Genomic DNA, 19,792 nt, shown 5'->3' with positions numbered 1-19,792 from the left:
AAAATATTCGATTGTAAAAAAGATTTATTCCGTTCCCGATCACAGTCCCGAGCGAGTCAGCACTCAAAATCCGCCGAGCCAACACGACTATCATCCGATTTTGATCTTCGACAAACAGTAAACAGCGTGAAAAAGGGTTAGAAAGTAGCTCTGTCTCCGCTGAGCAGTTTTAGCAGCGAAAACTTTCGTTCACACCAATGGACAAACGAGGCAAGGAGATAAAGCGTACTTTGCCTCCGTTGAATTCTCAGTATTTGGCAAGCTAGCTGAACAGTCTCTGTGCACACGTGGAATAAACACGAAGTGGAGTGTTCTCTGCCTCGAGCGAGCGTTCTCAATAACCGCCGTTTGCATTATTTGCAGGAGAAATCTTGTATCCCGTACTATCACGATCATCGCATACCGAGACCAACGTATATGTGCACGCATTCATATTAACGCGCCTGTCACGACACCGCGAATCAGCCATCCGATTCTGATCACACTCATGAATCAGCGCCACCTGATTCCGAATCACGTCGCAGGGTCTACACTGCGTATACCTCTGTAACATCCGTTACGAGTAAATTCCGCATATCACAATATATATGATATATATGACACACACATACGCATAATTAGTCTGTCACATGCAACATACCCTATAACATACAACATAACTTATAATAAACTTTCTGGCGCTGGGGTGGGTGAATCCGATGTGCTCGTTTCTTTGTATGGTACATCCCTTTTCCCACAAATGTTCTTTTAGATTTAGCTATCGTTGATATCGAAAAGAGATGGGAACTTATTAAAGTATTTATTAAGCTAAAAGGAGGAATATATCTGCCGTAAAATTTGTTTTATCTTTATTATATTTTGACATCTTACAGAGCTTTCCAATCGTAATCAATAGCTAATTTGTAACGCATATTATTATCAATTTTCGATATATGTATATTAGATTACCAAGGAAAAAAATTTTTTTTTTAATCAAGCACTTGGCTCAAAAGCTTCCATTTTATGCCAACAGAACACTCCTAAATTTTTATCAAAAAATATTAAGATTTAGAGTCACTAATGATTTTTAAATTAAAGTTTCGATTTTCCTTAATATACTTAATTTTATGCAAAAATGACTTAATCCAGATTTTCAATATGGTACTGTATGTTTTTTTAATAGCTAAACACGATGCAATAGTTTATTTAACTCTACGATATACACCTTAAGAAATATAGTTCGATTAATGTAAAAAAAACCAAATTTCAGAGTTCAAGATCGATTTTAGCAAGCGTTCAAATTGTATTATTTTTTCACATTAATTAGACCATATTTCTTGAGGTGTACATCATAGGGTTAAATGAACTATTGTTAGCTATTAAAAAAACATACAGTACCATATTGGAAATCCAGATTAAGTCATTTTTGCAAATTAAATGTATTAAGGAAAATCGAAACTTTGATTTAAATTGTTTACTAACAACCTCTAAACCTTAATATTTTTTGATAAAAATGTAGGGATTTTTTGGAATAAAAGCTTTTGAAATAAAAGCTTTTGAGCCCGATTAAAAAAATTTTTTTTTTTCCTTGGCAGTCTTAATGTATATATAATACGAAACCTGTTCTTTTTCAGTTATCCTTGGGAATATGCGTAATAATATGAATTCTCATAATTCTTGTCAGATAACATCAGTTTTAATTTCCGATCGATTTATATCAGGATTGTAAGTTTTTAATTGTTACACTTTAGTTTCTTTCATAATTGTTTAAAATTATGATTTTTGTTTAGAATTTTTACATAATTGACTATATGTGTACATATTGGACTTAATATTAATTTCGCCGAGGAATTTAGTTATTGGAAATTTTTATATCTTGATTATTTATCTTGTTGATGTGGCAAAAATACTTCCAATTTACATTCGATTTTTGATAGAAACAAGTGTTTGGTTGATTACATGGATTCCTATCGTTGTAATATTACTAGTTTACTACATTTTAAGATTTTAAATTATTTGAATTGTGTTTTCTAAACTAAAGTGATGAAAACTTTGTGAATCAAACGATTAAAATTTTGTATGAACTATTACGTATACTTAATTATTAAATAATTTATCTAATCATTTATTTAATATCTTTGTTATTCGTATATTAATCGTTGCATTAAATAAAAGTTTATTGTTTGCTCATACTCGAACGTGCGCCTGCGGGCATTATATAATACATCTTTATATATACATCCTAATTCCCTCTCTGAATGATTGACTTATCGACACTCATGTGAATCTGATACCTGACTTTAGAAAAAAAATTTTATATAAATTAAATTAATGTTAAATTAAATTAAATTAAATTGATTTGTACATATTTATATCGCCTTTCTTTTTGTTATACCTCAAGAGGTTCAAAATTATAAAATTTTGAAAAATGTTGCCACTCTTCTTTGAAATGGAAATACCATTTAAGTGATTTTATCCGTCAGTTGACCACAACGTGATCAAATGAGACATTTTTGATGTCGTTCAACTTGAGAAATTTTATTTTTCATGTGACACATAAGAAAACTCTAACGGAATTTTATCTGACGAGTGTACTGGCCAATTCACAAGTCCGATCCAACCTCGGAGAGACATTGCTTGTAGATTACCAAAAACCTTTGATTTGTTATGATCAGGAGCATCATCGTGCTGGAATTACATGCATGCTTTAGTTGTAAGATGATATCTTCTAAAAATGCAGGAAGTTCATTTTAAAATTAAAATGAACTTATATGGCTCCTTCTATTGATGTCACATCATAAAAGTATAAAATCTAATCATATAGCCAGGTTTCCAGGATTGGATGTTGGATTGGATGTGATGTTGGATTGGATGATACAGATTTTTATTAGCCAGCATACTCGCCAGATCTAATTCCATTAGATTTTTTCTTATTTTACATATATCTAAAAATGAAATTTCTCAAGCTGAACCTATGATATCAGACAAAATAAAAAGAAAAATAATAATTGCATGTCACTATATTCTATCAAATACTCTTGACCTCGAAAGGTAATTCAGAATGTATTAGGATGTATATTAATGTCCGCGAACATGCATTAGAATATGGATAATAAACTTATATGACCTTAAGTATCTATGGTAAGTTGTATTCGTCTTAAGCTACAAAATCATAGATGTTTGAAAATAGGTTCTAACTTAAAAAAAAAAAAACAGACTAACTTCATATATTTTTAACGCCTCCATTTAGAAAAAAATAGCATGACTAAAATATATATCTCCTCAAATCATTCCACTTTTACTTCCGCCTAACTGTTTATCGACTGATGACATTTTTTCGTTGACTTGAATTATCTAATCTTATTTTAATATTATAAGCCGACTTTCAAAATTGATATTTAAAAGATTATTAAAATAAGATTAGATGACTATCGACTTATAATCAATTTAGAGTTAAGAATATTTTGCACTTTTAAAGCAGGGAATTTGTTTCAGAGCGCAGTCGTGTCCAAAAATTAGATTTTATTGATGAACTTTTTTTGTTAATAACTTTTTAAGGAACAATGAACGATGGCTAAAATTTATCCAAGGTTACTTGGGATCGTGACAACATATGTTACGAGGATATTAGTGGCATATACTGCATAATTAATCTTTTTTTTTGTATCAATAATTTATTAATAACTTTAGAGAAAATTAACAGGATTGATTAAGGAAGTTCGATTGTTAATCGAAAACCAACTTAGAGACTTAATTTTTTTTATATAATGTAAATAAATTTTATATAATGTAAATAAATAAGTGTGTCTCATACATTTGTTAATATTCTATACACTAATAATTTATTAAATATAGTACATAAATAGTATTCATAATTCATTGCACTAATATTGCATATGATTTGAAATCGCTGTAATGACAATTTATTTCAGTCGCATTTTTTATTCCAAAGTAATTATTGAACCTCCTTAAAATGGGACATCTATCTGTATATATGTGCGTATATATACAAATTAACAAAGAGAGTTCAATAACTTAAAAATTTGAGAAAATGTAAAATTTAATAACCAGTATAAGTCAGAATAAATGCATCTAATAACAAAACAATTTTTTAAAGTTGACATTTTAAGGATAAAAATATCTCTTTAAAAAATCAGTATTCACTAAATTTAAACTCTAAGCTTAACTTAATTGATTTCTAAACGAATATTATCAAAAACAATGATACAAAAAGATACTTGGAACAAAAATTACATTTTAACAAAATCTTTTAAATAAATAAATTTCTTTTATTATATTATAGTTATTTGATTATGATAATTATAGTTCTGAGATTCGCATCACTAGCTCTCCCCACTGCACCTCATCCCCCATTGCTGTGACTCCGTCGCTCTTCGCGCCATGGCTTTGGGTGAATGGCAACGAGAAAAATCGTATGCATTATGATCAATTCGATATCGATCGGCGGATAATCCGGTCTTTAATAATAATGTATTAATATATAACTTTTTTGTATTTAAAATTATATTTTCTATTAGATCCTCTTATTCGAAAATGTAATGCATATCTTATTTAATATTATTTAATATTATTTAATATTATTTAATCTTATTTCTTTATAGTTTAATATTTGATACACGCAATAATATCAAAGCTATATAAAAGCCAAAGATTTTAGACATCGACTGATAGTCAATCTATCACAATCAGATTTGACAACAATATGATTAAATGTATTTGCTCTCGTCAAGAGTATTTGTCTCATATGAGAGCAATGAAGGGTTAAATAATTATAAATAATTATTGCTTAAGATTAAAGTTAAATTATGATAAAATAAATTAAAATTACTTTTGAAGATTTAACAGGTATTTTCCTCAGAGATGTCAAAAGATTTGCGAATTATCACAATGGCGTAATCTATTGCTAATGCTAACATCAATACAAATATGAAAATGCCTTTTATCGAGCCGACACAAGTTATTAGTGTGTAATAATTTATTATTTTTTATTTCTATGATATTCGACCTCCGAATATTGGATCCTTTTCAGTATAATAAATTATAATTATATAACAAATAGAATAAATTTATAAATACATCTATATACGAATGATCCTTATAAAGCGCGTATTATGAACGGTTGTAACGATTTTATTCGAATTTGTATAACATTGAGCCTGGCTAATGTTGGCTACGCCGCTTTAATCTCCATTTTACAATCATCAAATTGCCAGATTTACTAAATTATAAAATTATGTTATTGTATAAATTAATAAATAATATGAATTTCTATTAAAACTTACATGAAATTAGTAAGTGAAACATTGAGATGTTGCCTATTACAAAGTTATGCTTCGAATGACGATTGTCAACGCAAAACACGATATCGACACAATGTATCGAAAGGAGGGGGAGCAACGAGTCAACAATTAAAACATTTATTTGTAATAAATAATAGGCAATAATAGGCTAATACAAGAATACGTAAAAGATATAAATCAATAATTAGAATAATTTAAATAATAAAGTTAAAATTGCAGATACATAGTGAACCAAATCAAAAATTGAAATATTTTAGATAGGTAATGATTAAAATATATGTATATATACTATATGTATATATACTAAAAAGATAATAAATTAAATAACTACAGTAGAGTCTCTCTAAATTTGACTTCTGTAATCTTTGCATTCCTCACACTTTTACAAATACTAATGTCATGCTCCTTCCATGCCATAATAGGTTGGATATGTGTTGCGCGCGCATCTGCACCTAATTATACTAGGTTCTCACAGTGTATGCAATATAATTCCATAGATTATGTATTTGTATAATGTATTCTTTTGTGATACGTAATATGTGATACATAAGTACATATGTCTGTTAAAGTTATGTACACTGTAGTGCACTTTGAGATTAGCATGCGCAACTGGTTTCGCACAAGTGATTGATAGACTAGTGCTGCAGAGAGGGTACTCTATAATTTTGGCATTCCTCAATTATTGTCCCATAGGCCAAATTTAGAGGGACTCTACTGTAATAAGGATGGGTCAGCAACTAATATAATAAAATAATATATAATAAAATTATATAATATATTATAATAAAATTAAAATGCAATTATTATAATAAACCAAGTCAATAATTAAACCACCTGTAAGCAACAAGTCAATAATTGAAATAAATGTATAAATACTAAAAAAAGCAATAAGTAAAATAAATTGGGTAAAGAATTAGATAATTAAATTGAGTAAATAGTTAAATATTGTGTATAAATAATGTTAAGTGAGATTAAAATATACAGAATTTAAAAGTTCAATGTCATTTTGCAAATTTAATCTATTCGTCTTAGGATGTTTTTTCATGCTGACGCTCAATGCTCATTTTTAATATCAAAACAAGTCACGTGATCAAAATTGCTTGATATTCGACAATTTTGCTCGTGTTTGATCTGTTCTCTTGATTGATCTTTTGACGCTGAAAATGAACATCGAGTATCAGAATAAAAAAGCACATTTATAATCGTTCATAATACGCGCTTTATAAAAATTACTTGTATATAAACATATTTATAAATATATTAATTGTATTCTATTAATTGTAATTTATTGTACTGAAAAGGACTTAAAAGGGGTTCAGAATTCGAAATATATACTGTAGAATTAAGAAACAATAAAATGTTATACGCTAATAACTTATGTTGACTCGATAAAAGGCATTATTATATCTACATTGATTTATTCTTTCTGAGCTTTGTTGTTACATTTAATTAAGTTAATTATTAATAAGTTAATTATTAATGCTAACATTTTGTGAACCTTGCTGTTCATTTCATCAATGCGAGGAGCGCACTAACACAGTATCAGTGTGCGTTGATGAAGCAAATGGCAAGATTCACGAAATGTTGACATTAGCAATAGTTCATGACAAATCGGTAACTTGCAAACTTTTTGGTATAAATTAAAATAATTAAAGAAACATACTTTACCTATTGGCGTAAGAATCGGTTCTGCAACGTGTACTGGTGGTGCTTCTACATGAACTTCCAATGGATCTATTAATGATAGTTGAGTACACGTGACCATTCGTAAAGATTCTATCATACCTATATGTACCAAAGAACCAATTAGTAACGTTAATAATATTTTTTATTTTCTACAGATACTAGAAAATTAATTTATTCAAAATTAATTTATTCAAAATTATTAAATATATATTAAAACATTAACAAATTCATTATTATTAATTTTTTTATAAACAATTACACACAGAGTGCCCCAGAATAACTTCCAAATATTTTGTGTGCTGGTACAGCGGACTAAACTGAGTCCTCCATCATTTTGCAATTTTCGCAATAATTAAGATATTAATTATTAAATATCACTAAATATTGGTCTTCAATAATTTTTAATTCAAATTCTATTAACTTCACAGAAAAGTAGCAAATGACAAAAATTGTTTTTTGAGTAAAAAAATTATTGAACCAATTCAGCGATTTTTAGTCCACTGTACCAATACATGATATTTAGCAGTCATTCTTATACGGGGGGTATATATACAGGGTGTAAAAAAAGTAACCTCCTAAATATTTTGCAAAGTAAGCATTTCTGAAAGAAATGTTTCGTACAAAAATTGTAGAGTTCAAAAAGATCAAAAATTTCCTGATCTGATCAGTTTGAGTGATGTCATCAAAGTCAGGTTAAGGTCACATCAATTTTTTTTTATAAAATGTTCAATTTGTATTCCAGAATCTAATAGCTGGTATCAAAAGCTTTTCAAAATGTTACAATAAAGTTATTTTTCATTAAATATTTTTTATGTTTATAAAGCTTTAAAATTACAGTCACTATCAATATTATTTAAAGTGTATCATATATAGGGAAGATCATACGTCTGACTTTTCCCAGATATGTATTCTTTTTTTTTCGAGCAACGTCCGTTTGGGGATGTCCGGCCGAGTTTTCAATGTGTTCAGGATGTACTCATTTTGGGATTATCGTATAACCAGTTCTAACCTTAATAAATTGGAGATTTCTGATTTAAAAGTAGTAAAAAAGAAAAGAGGACATTTAGGCTAAATTGTAATACAAAATAAGTTATTTGGACTCAAAACTAGAAAAAAAAGAGTATATTTAATAATTCTAAGAACATAAAAACATGTATATAGTATTGGCCAAAAAACATATTTTAACATAATATAATATCTAATAATTTTCAAATTTTTTTATTTTTTATAGATACATGGGCCTAATTTACACCGAGAGTTCGATCCGAGTCGGAATGTAAGAATCAATCAACTGCAGTCGAGCATTCCCCTATCATTCGGCTGTAACAGGGGAATGCTCGATTGCAGTGGTTCTTGCATTCTGACCCGGATCGAACCCTCGGTGTAAACTAGGTCATAGACTATATTCTAAAATTTACTGCCAGTACTGAAAGTCTATAGTGCACGTGAATTATAGGTTTTCAATATTGGCAGTAAATTTTGGAACAACTATAGTAATGATCTAGTGATTAGCTTATTACATATTTTATGTGCGATGAACTTAATAATTTCCTTTTGAAATGAGTGTCAAAAAGAGTATTCCCCAGATATGTTAAAGATCCGATTAGATGTCTCTCCAGACTCTTTGAGAAAAGAGTATATATTCAGGAAAAATTGGACTTCTGGTCCTAGATTTGGGAATGAAGCTCATGAAGCACATATAAAAACGTAAAGGCGTTCATAACAGAAAAACAGTGGCCAATCAGAACTCTTCCTAATAGTAAGTAACAAAAAGCTGAAATTGTCGAGCACGAGTTCTGATTAGTTGCTGCTTTCTGCTTTTCCGTCAAAGTGTGAACGCGCCGTAAGCAGTAAGCAAATTGGCCAATCATAGTAGAAACCATAAGACCAATAACAAATGCAATGTTACGATTTCCTTATTGCTTACGTTTTTGCTATAAGCTTGAACAAGAGAGCGGAAGCTATTACGACACAGACTTCTATTATAACATTAGACCGCTAATTTGTCCTTTTAATTGTTGTCAAAATGTATGTACTATATGCGCAGAAGAAATACATTTATATACTGCGCATGCTTTCTATATACTTTTGAACCAATCTCAGAAACGTTAGATCATCTGATCTAGTGACATCTTTTTTTCTGAATGTGACAGTTTTATTCTGCGTATTCACTGTGCGCAAGCAATATTTTTACATAATGAAAAGTAGGTTAATAATCTATTATAGTAATAGAAGTCTGTGTATAAATCCTATCGCGCATAATTCACATGAAATATATCAATACTTAGGGTGTTTTCGATAACTCAAGTTTGAGTTAGTTCCATCCACCAGGATGGAAAAATATTATAGACATAACCTAATACCCTTCATAACTTGACGTTATCTTATATACTATGAGTTGAGTTAACTGGTGAAGCAATGAAATCGGAGAAGAATAAAATAATTTCGCAAAATTTTACGAATTGTGAGATGCAATATGTTTTTATTAATTAAAAATAAAATTCGACCGAGGTAATATATAACATAAATATGATAGAGAGCGCCAACGATCGGTCAAAGTTAGATTTCGAATAATATATTTAGTTTCGAATAATATAATATTCTTGGTTTATTTTAATTTATATCAGATATAATTGTGCACATTCGGACTTTTAAACACAATCAATCTGAGATGCTATAATAATTGCGAGCCGAAACGTTCGATCATTTGTGAATATATATAATCCCCTCCTTTTAGTTTGGATAAGAAACTTTTATTATCTCAGCCGAAAAATATTACTTCAGCCAAGATTCGAATCTGGGACCTCTTATGGAAGACGTGGAGGAATGGTGCAGAACTTGCAAAGTGTGAGTAGCAAGGAGAGATCCATCAGGAAAGGGGAAATCTCCTTTATAGATATATAATGTTGGCGCTCCATTCGAAAGAGTCTAGAAGGACATACTCATACGGACACTTCTATTAGAAACTCCTTCCGGAAATAAGTATTTACTAATCGTTGTTGGTTGTTTTACAAATGAAAATTTTCCCTTTAAAGAAAAGAAAGTTAAGTATTAGGTCAAAAACTATTGCGGAAACCTTCTTAAATCAAATTATTTCCAGGCATGTTCCTCTAGAAGTTCACAGATCAGGGAAAAAACTTCGAGTCGAGAATCTTCCGCGAACTGTCGCGCATATTAGGAATTAAGAAAACAAGAACAATTGCTTTGTATCCACAATCGGATGGGCAGAGAACGTTAGCATCATATTATCTTGGATTATTTGGCAAAGTTTGTTTCTGAGAATTGAGAGAAGGATTGAGACCGATTGAGTCCCGCCGTATCTGTTGGCGTACAGGTCTGCCAAGCATAAAACTACGGAAATGACCTCAGCAGAGGTCATATTTCGCTCAGGATCTTCATTTTATTACGTCGATTTATTACGTGGCAATTTTTTTACTGGAACTGAAGAGATTGATTCTCTTTAGGACTATTTAGGAAAGATGAAAAGGAAGAAAAATCCATAAAAATGTAAGGAAAAGAGAATATCAGATCTTCAAACAAAGTCATGGTACGAACAAAAAGCCAAGCAAATCTTTTTCGAGAAAAGGCAGAAAATCTGACTGTATAATATATATACTCTCGGAGGAAAAAAGGAAGAACTTCAAAGTTGCAGAGCAATTGAGAAGCTGCCATATTGTGTAGCTAAGAAATTAAGCGACGTTATTTTTGTATTCGCAAGTCAAACAAATGTAAAAATGAAGTAGGTAGTACATTCATAAGCTAGCACTTTATATGGAAAGATGATCAGATCCATAAATATGATGTAATAAATCGGTAAATCGGAGCCCTAATACCGCTTGGTGAAAGTAATAAAATTGATGCTAAGTTGTGCAACATAAGCTACGCGATAATGTCTTTTCAGTTACAGAGTTCGAGAGAGAAAGAGACTTGAGACGGGTTCGAGCGACACGGGAAAAAGAAGATCGGAGGATCCGTTGGTTACATTGAGAAACAATTCGTCACCAATCTTCAAGAGAACAAGAAATCTCAACGGTGGCTTCGCTTCACGATGGAGGCGGGCATTTTTTTTAAAAAGATCGCCCCTCCCACGATTTTTAAACCATCATTTTTCCACGAGATGATGGACAAATGCCAAGGCGGGGACTGGAGGCAGAAGTACAGTCGGATCCCTCCCCCCTCCTGTCCGAAAAACGAAGAATCAAGAACTTAAAGAGACAAGAGGATCTTAGAATTCCCTTCGCGAAGATGAGGAGATGCCCAAGCGGGAGAATTAGCTATCCTCCGGGGGAGGTACTGAAGAGGGGTCCTGCTCAAAAAAGAAAAAAAGTTTTAAGCACGAAAGATTGGGCCCAGGAGGATCAGAGCTCTGGAAAACTGTAATAGCAGCGCAATACAAAAACTGATTGGGAGCCCGAGATTCCTTTGGAGGTCAATGTTAAAAGTCACAAATGTCGGGATGACAATCTATAAGAAAAAGAGCAGTGTTATGCCCGTGTTTTTTTTTGCCGACGCCCGTGATGTAGCGAAGAGCACATTGTCAAGACAATTAGGGATTTGTTTGTTTCAACAACTAGATTGTCAAATTTGAATGTGAATCGGGGTGTTGTCCATCGATTTCCATACAATAACAGAGATTCTAACTTTTAGTAGCTATGTTGAATACGAGATATTTGTTTGCTGTATCTGGTGTTAGTCGAACTAGTATTCAATGAATTTTGAAACACTACAAATAGATTTGATATGGATTCTATATTAAATTAAATTGCTACAAAAACTTAATGAGGGCGACTTTAACTATCGTTTACAATTTTGTGAAGTTATAAATGAACGTACAAATAATTCAAATTTCCTTTTTAATATCTATTTTTCTGATAAATTTTCTTTTTTCTTAAACAATAAATTGTCATAATTGTTAATGGAAAGATTCTTCGAGGATTAGGATATTTCACGAAGTCCATAACAAACATCCATAAAATAAATGTTTGGACTGGCACTTTTGACAACTATCTCATTGGACTCTTTTTTTACCTCATAATTTGAATAAAGATATGGATTTGAAATTGTTAGAAGACATCATTGATTCAACATTAATTGATATTATCAAGAATGATGATCTCAAAGATCAATTGATATTCCAATAGGACAGAGCTTCTCCACATTATGCACGGCTTGTTCGTGAAAATTTCGATAAAATTTTTTTGGGTCGTTAGATTGAAGGAGAGGAGTTTCTTCGGTCTCCAGATTTTACGTCAACATATCATCGACGAATGCCATCAAATCAATTTACAAATGCTCCAGAATTTACGTTTCGAGCAGAATCTCTATTATTGTATAGAAGTCGGTGGTCAACATTTCGAATAATTACTACACTAAATTACAAATAGTATATATTTAGACATTCTTTGCAACTTATTAATGGATTGATTCGATAGATAAGAAAGAAAAAATTTTTAAATATGAAGATCTATTTGTTTTTTAGATTTAATATTCTGTATCTTCTAAAGGAATTGATCGAATTTAAAAAATCAAATGTAAGAATATAGAGAATTGAAAGATCTTTTTAATTGTATATCATTTAGCCTCCTTCCTACTTGAAATTTTTTAGGAATTGATACCCCGCTTAGGGGGTTGAAGATGAGAATTATACGTCAAAAGATGTCCCTCTTCCAACCAATAAATTGACTTGTTTTCAGGTTTTTTTCGAAAAATCATTTTTGTACGATTTAATCTATCTTGTTTTCAATGGGCTATCCTGTACATTAAGGTGAAATTCGTTGCGAGCATTTTAATTGCGTTTTGTAATACTATGTTTACCATTTATTAGCAAGATTTTGTCAATATGTCCTGTTTTTAGTTTTGCAAAATAAATTGCTAACAAACATTCATTATGACGCTGTTCACTGTATCATAACGATAGCAGCTGCTTTAATAATCGCGATAAGTTTTCTTTATTTAACCAAGTCTAATGCTCTAATAATAAATGTTCCCTATAGCTTCAAAATAATCAAAATTTATTGAATGTTATTGTTTAATAATCTGGTTATATAATTCTGCTCACAAGTATCACAATATTTATTGTGATTGGTCACGCGCGCTTCTGCAGGAATATAAAAAATGAACATCTTTCGCAATCTGAACGTGAGTGTTCTCCAACATCTCTATCAATGGGACAACCAAATACTTTTTTTACTGCAAGATGCTCTATTAATGTACAATTTGATTGACAAAGAGACTGCAGTTCAGTATTTTTACGTGTTTCCATCTTTCGTTTGTGAGTTTTCTTTTACAATGGCATGATATATATACTTAAATGTGCTGAGGGGGAAGCTCTTGTGAAACTAGAGTCTCATTCCAAGTCTAGCTAACCAATATTTATGTGACTGGTTTTTAAAATATTTTCTACATCGTCCATAGTCTTATCGCGATTTGACTCTGTATCAATGATTGGTTTACTCCAATTGATACATTTGCCATTTGTCCATCTTCCTCTCGGAAGACGAACTCCAGAGACATTGCCGTCATTATAAGCAAATCCGAATTTCTCTGACATGATCGCGACCACGGATTTAGCCAGATTAATGAATTGTATCAAATACATTTCAGACATTGCTTCAATATCTTTGGTGCAATCCGTTATCGCCGTTACCGCAAGGAAGTTCTCTGGACTTTCTGGCAAAGAAATCGGATAAAACTAATGGTACATGATCATAATAGCAAACTTTGGATAATTTTGACACTCAGGAAACTTCTCCTATAAAGTTGGGTTTATTGGACTACTGGGAAATTTTTGATTTCCTTTCGATGTCTTAAAATTTAAGGCATGTCTCAAAGTTGTTCATCTGGTACCCAAATTCTTCTATAAAATTAGTCTTGTGTTAGCCAGAAATTCACTGTGGAAGAATAAGAATCCAATAATAAAAAGAAACAGCGACATCAACTTTATATGAAGCATATTTAATAATTCACAGAAAAAGATATGGACTTTATCTGCATTTCTAAAACAATGTCGAAGACTATAAGGTGAGATGTCATGTTGATTTTCCAAAGAATCACCCAACTATATATACAGGGTATCTCTTAAGATAAGTCGGGACCACATTGGGAGCGGAGAATGGATCAAAGGGAACAAAAAATTCTTATACCATTTTGAGTATAGTACCATACTCGCTATAGAACTCGTTTTCGAATTAGAAAAGGAAATATCTAAGTCAATATGTGATTAAGCCGCGCCGCGCGAATTCCGTAGAACGGCTCACACTCGAATAGCGACGGCGGCGATAGGAAGGAGAAAGGAGCGCTTCGTCGCCTGGCACAGCGTAGCATGGCGGTCCTATGTGTTTCGCCGCATCGCGACACTATCCAAAAATGTTATTTTAGCTGAAGTGTGTGTAGTTGAATGCGTGTACACTTGAAATTATAATATAAGCTCGCATATAAATAGCCCCTACATTGGAAATCCATATGTATTAGGGGTTCCGTACAATAAAAGGAACAGGGAACAGAGAACAGAGAATAAAAATTTTAATCTATCAGAAATCAATCATGCATTGTGGAATACATAGTTTCTGATAGGTTGAAATTCTTATTCTCTGTTCTTTGTTCTTTGTTCCTTTTATTGTGCGGAGCCCCTTATTTTTCCATGTATAATGACACATTTGACTGAGATTCTTTTTCACATATTTCTTGCCGTTTAACAAGTTTAATTGTACACCGTTAGAGACGTTCTTAAATTTTATTAATCTTTAATGTTCACTGATGAATAAAATTTGAATTTTCTGTAACTGAAAAGATTATTAATATATACGTTAATGAGATGTTTAAGTTTGCATTAACACATCAAAAATAAAACTCCGGCAAAATATAGCATAAAACGAAGCGATAGCTCCGACGAAGTATGTCTCGAAATGTAATTAAATATCAACATCATATAATAAAGCAAACGAAAAATATCACGATGATCAACATACGCTTTGCGTAGTGCTCTAATTAATCACTTAACATATCTATAATTGTGTTAAAACGTATTTAACGTACTAAATAATGTGATTTATAATGATAAGAAATGTGTAAGGAAAACTTCAGCCAAAAAATAAGATTTTTGGACAGTGTAGGCGCGATGCGGCGAAACACATAGGTCAGGCTGTGCCAGGCGACGAAGCGCTCCTTCCCTCTCCCTGCATGCCACCGCTGCCGCTGTTCGAGTGTGAGTCGTCCTACGCGCGACGCGGCTTAACCGCATATTGGCTTAGATGTTTCCTTTTCTAATTTGAAAATTACAGTATCTCAAAATGGTATAAGAATTTTTTGTTCCCTTTGATCCATTTTCCGCCTCCAATGTGGCCTCGATCTATTTTAGGAGACACTCTGTATATGTACCACATGAATATATATGAACATATTTATAATCATTTGAATTACACGGCAAATTGTTTTTTCGGATTTATAAACGCAACTACTGTAATAATAAATTAAATTGACAATTTAATAATTTTAATAATTTGATGCTCAATCAGGCATCCTATTAGAAAAGTATGTTGAAAAACTATAAATAAATAAATAAATTTATTGTGAAAAATATTATCTCGGCCGGAAGTCGAACTCGGATCTCTTATGTTCCGTACGAGCGTTCTAAGCCTTTAGACTACTAAAACCTTAGTAATATTCTTCGCAATAATCAGTATATATATATATATATATGAAAACGTCTTCTTTTCAGGCGATGTAATATAAACAATAAAAATCTTATAGGATTGTACATTTGAAAACTCAACAATAAGAAATAGAAGTAATGGTAAATGATTATCAAAAAGTAGACATTTTAATTACATAATGAGACCCTAAGCTATCGACTGAGTCCATTAAAAAATTCGTTCGCCTAGCTGTTTTTCAAATATCATAGTGTTTCCTATAGTGTAAAAGTACAAATGTTTCCGCAAATGTGCAGTAGATGAATGAATTTAGACCCAAATTTGATTGGTTTCCAATATGCTATCGCCATTATGCGCAACGTTTCACCTTGTCTTATTACGTCATGATGTTTCCAATCAACTCGATAATTCAAGTAAAAATACACTGTTTCCTGCGTTCAGTACAGACTTTACTATACTTATAGACACTACTGTCATGTCTCTTGATTGTAAAGATAAGTTGAATTACAAAAAGGGAAAATAATTTAGTAATAAAATATTGGAATTTTCAAAGCGAATATTTTTCAAAGTCCTTATCAAGTCCTCTTTTTTTCATGGATCCTAATCGTTTAGGTAGAACAAACTCAAGAATTTTCTTTTGTTGTTAAAAGATACAACAAATTTAAATATAATATAATAAAATTCCAAAAGAATAAGCAGATTTCGATGGAATGACAAATACATATCTGAAGCAGTATATAAACATACAAGATACTTCAAAAGTCTGAAAACAGTCGAATATATTGAAAACAAATTTTGAGAAAAATATTTCAGATAAAAGCTGTAGTTTAAAAAATTTATTCACTGATCACATCCGTTTGATGACGCCTTGGATGGCACTCAGATCAAGATCGAACTGATTTTTTAAAATAGAACATCCTATTTTTATGCCAGAATCTAATAGTTGGTGTCAAGAATTTTTCAAAACGCTATAAGAAAATATTTTTTCATTAAGTACTTTTTGAGTTATGATGCTTTAAAGTTACACTACTGCCAGTATTAGCATTACACAAGGTATTCGATCGATGGTTATCAAACCAGGATAGTCCAACTCCCTTGTAAAATGTTGCCAGCAGATGTAGCGCCTCTATAGAGTGATGGCACCCAGAAATAGAGCTACGTAGCCAAAAATTTAAAATATCAGTTGAACGTCGCTTGAACGAATATAATATATTATATATAATATATTATATTAAATATTCAAAAGGTCAGACATCTTGCGTAATGTTAATGTCGGCGATACCTTCTTATAACTCAAAAAATACTTAATGATAAATAACTTTATTATGTTTTGAAAAGCTCTTAACATCAGCTATTAGATTTTGGCATCAAAAATATAGTAGCCCATTAAAAAAAATCAATTTGATCCTAACGCCATTCAAGTAAAGCGGATATGATCAGTAAATAGATCTTTTTAACTTCTTCAACAACTTTTGTCTGAAACATTTTTTTCAAAAATGCTTTGCTATTAGACCGTTTCCAGACTTTTGATATACTCTGTATATAAATTAACTCAACATTAATTTTTAATTAATCGTTTAATTTTTAATTAATATCTTTGTAACAAGCTAGTAAGTACATGTTTCCTTTTCTTTAAATTATTTTTAAGATTGATAAGCAATTTAAAAAAGTCCAATCATTATTTTAAATTATTTTTTTAGCAATTAAGGATACATTTTGTAAGACATTGTTAGCGCTATTGTGTAATCCTATTTTTATTTTGTCTAATGTTAAAACTATAATGACATTGTTAGCGTTAAATAAACGTAGCCCTATGTTTAATGTCGCAATTTTTCACTAATTTTCACGTGACATAGTAACTAATAATTACAGTAACTTTTAAACGATTTTATAAACCATTTTAAGATTTTATAAAATACATATTAATATTCTTAAAATCTATCTTTTAAGTAAATTTCAATCAACATGTTATTATTTTTAACGATAAGTAATACAACTTTAATTTATAGCATTATGTTTCCAGCTTCAGTCTATGAAGATTCATTTCAAGACTGAGAATATATCGCGGTGAGTAATCGCCGCATAATTTGAATTGTAAAAATTCATAATATATTATTAAGCATCAAGATTCGCCTTGGCCGAATATGGTCTTCTTCATTTATTTTTAATAAGTGTAAATAGTTTATTATTAATAATAGTTTATTATTAATAATAAGTGTAAAAAGTTTTTTGAAAAATTTGATTTAAATTATTGCATCACAAAATAAACTTATGATATCTACATAATAAATATAGCAATTTTCAACCTGTTGTTGACGATTCAGTTGATTGTATCCGCTGTTGTATATGTTCAGTTGTAGGAGTTCCCGTGATGGTAGTGGTTTCCGGCATTTCTTCATCATGCTCTTGCATGCCGGCAGTATTTTGTCCAAGATCTCTCAATTCTCGATCTTCCGGCTGATCTTTTTCGATATTTATACCATCCGTTTCCATTCCGGAAGGCGATGCGTCTTCCATTGAATGCATTGGCTCCTCCGCCAATGTAGCGGACGGCGTTGATCTTCTGTCGTGACGATCACGCGCTTTATAAGCCTCCACAGCTTCGGAGATGTGTTTGCACCAGAGTTTTCGTTCTGCCGAAGACGGTGCCACTAAATTATACATCTGCGCACCATTTTCTGAAGTGTTAACAAGATAGAGGGAATCTTTCTCAGCGGCATTGTGACGCACTAGTACAGTGGATAACTTCACAATCGGACTCAGCACGGAATTCCCCGCCTGGTTGGTCGTATTGATAAATTTAAGCAGATATTTATCGTCTTGTCGATGCAAAAAGAAAATCGTATCGTCGAGCAGCACTACATGCAGATCAACTGGTTTCGGCACTGAACGATTTGGTATCGATCGATTCGGCTCAGTACGTCGCCACTGCAGCGGTCCTTCATAAATCAACTTGCGCTTTGTAATATCAAGATTCTTGAACTCATGTACGGTCGGGTGATCAAATTTATCGAAGGCTGATCGATCGATCGTTCGTTGAATCTCTGTAAGTCGTTGATGATCCTCGGCCTCCTTCACCGCCTGATTCACGCGACTTAGTATCTCTTTACTACGCTCGAGACTACGCAATATAGCTGCTTTTTCTTTTTCATTATTGTTCGGCGTGTACTTGGCGAGATTTTCAAAGAGCAACGGGTACTTTGTGAGTCGCAGCATGCCAGTTAATATATGATCTTTCAACTGAAGCCGGCGGCATAACGGATTTGCTTCTATGTCGTTCAGGAAGGCGTTTAACTTAGAATCCTTACGCCGACGATCGCGGAGAGCATCTAAAGCAACTTGCTGCTTAGCACAATAAGTCGACGCAGCCTTTTCAAAGATCTCACCAGCTTCACCGTCGAACATCTCTAACAGAAGTTCGCCTACATCACTCACGCATGGATTTTCCTTTTTCTTTCGCTTCATCGCTTGATTAAAGTGTGAATGTATCATCAACATTTCATCCAGATTAGAGAAAAGCAATTGAATCTGATCTAACGGTAGCACTTGAGACTCCAACAAAGGTTTGTGGAAGACGTGTGAAAGCACTTTTAACGCACGGACATGAGAGCGCTCGGTGTGAAATAGCTCTGAAAAAAAAAAGATATGAATAAAAATATAAATAAATTTAATAATAAAAAATGAAAGAAATTATCTATTATTAAATTTGAATGATAACAATAGCACTCGAATAGAACAATTTGAAAAAAATGCACTAAAAAAATTGATTCGTTTATATTAACAAGATGTATATGAATAAACGCATTTTGATTAAAGAGAATTTCTCATTATTATAACACTTAAGGACTTAAGATTTTACAACTAGAATAGTGTATCAATAATTGATAGATTATTATATTAATAAGATTTTGCGTTTCGCGGATTTCCTCCATGTCCAGATTCATTCTTGGAATGCCTTCTAAGAATGGGTATTCCAAGGATCTGGACACGGAGGAAACCCGCGAAACGCAAAATCTTTATATAGGAAGCACCCGTGGAAGTTTCAAGAATATTATACTATATTTTATATATATATATATATATATATATATATATATATATATATATATAGTAACTAATANAANATCTCATATATATTATTAATTTAATATAAGAACT

At 31.6% G+C, this 19,792-nt stretch overlaps 1 protein-coding gene across 1 annotated transcript in view; it reads right to left on the bottom strand.

The window, feature by feature from the left end:
- The window catches only part of LOC105622945 (rho guanine nucleotide exchange factor 11), a 343,184-nt gene that overhangs the window by 73,547 nt on the left and 249,845 nt on the right, over positions 1–19,792 (bottom strand). The window contains exons 18-19 of the mRNA XM_012204353.1: positions 17,941–19,263; positions 6,969–7,085 (exon numbers count right to left, since the gene is read on the bottom strand). Of these exons, the coding sequence (XP_012059743.1) occupies positions 6,969–7,085; positions 17,941–19,263 (1,440 nt within the window). The remainder of the gene's footprint in view (positions 1–6,968; positions 7,086–17,940; positions 19,264–19,792) is intronic.

The sequence above is a fragment of the Atta cephalotes genome (genome assembly GCF_000143395.1).
Source record: "Atta cephalotes unplaced genomic scaffold scaffold00050, whole genome shotgun sequence".
NCBI classification, from domain to species: domain Eukaryota; kingdom Metazoa; phylum Arthropoda; class Insecta; order Hymenoptera; family Formicidae; genus Atta; species Atta cephalotes.
Note: the sequence above shows the minus strand (reverse complement) of the source record. Positions and strands in the feature narration are given on the sequence as shown.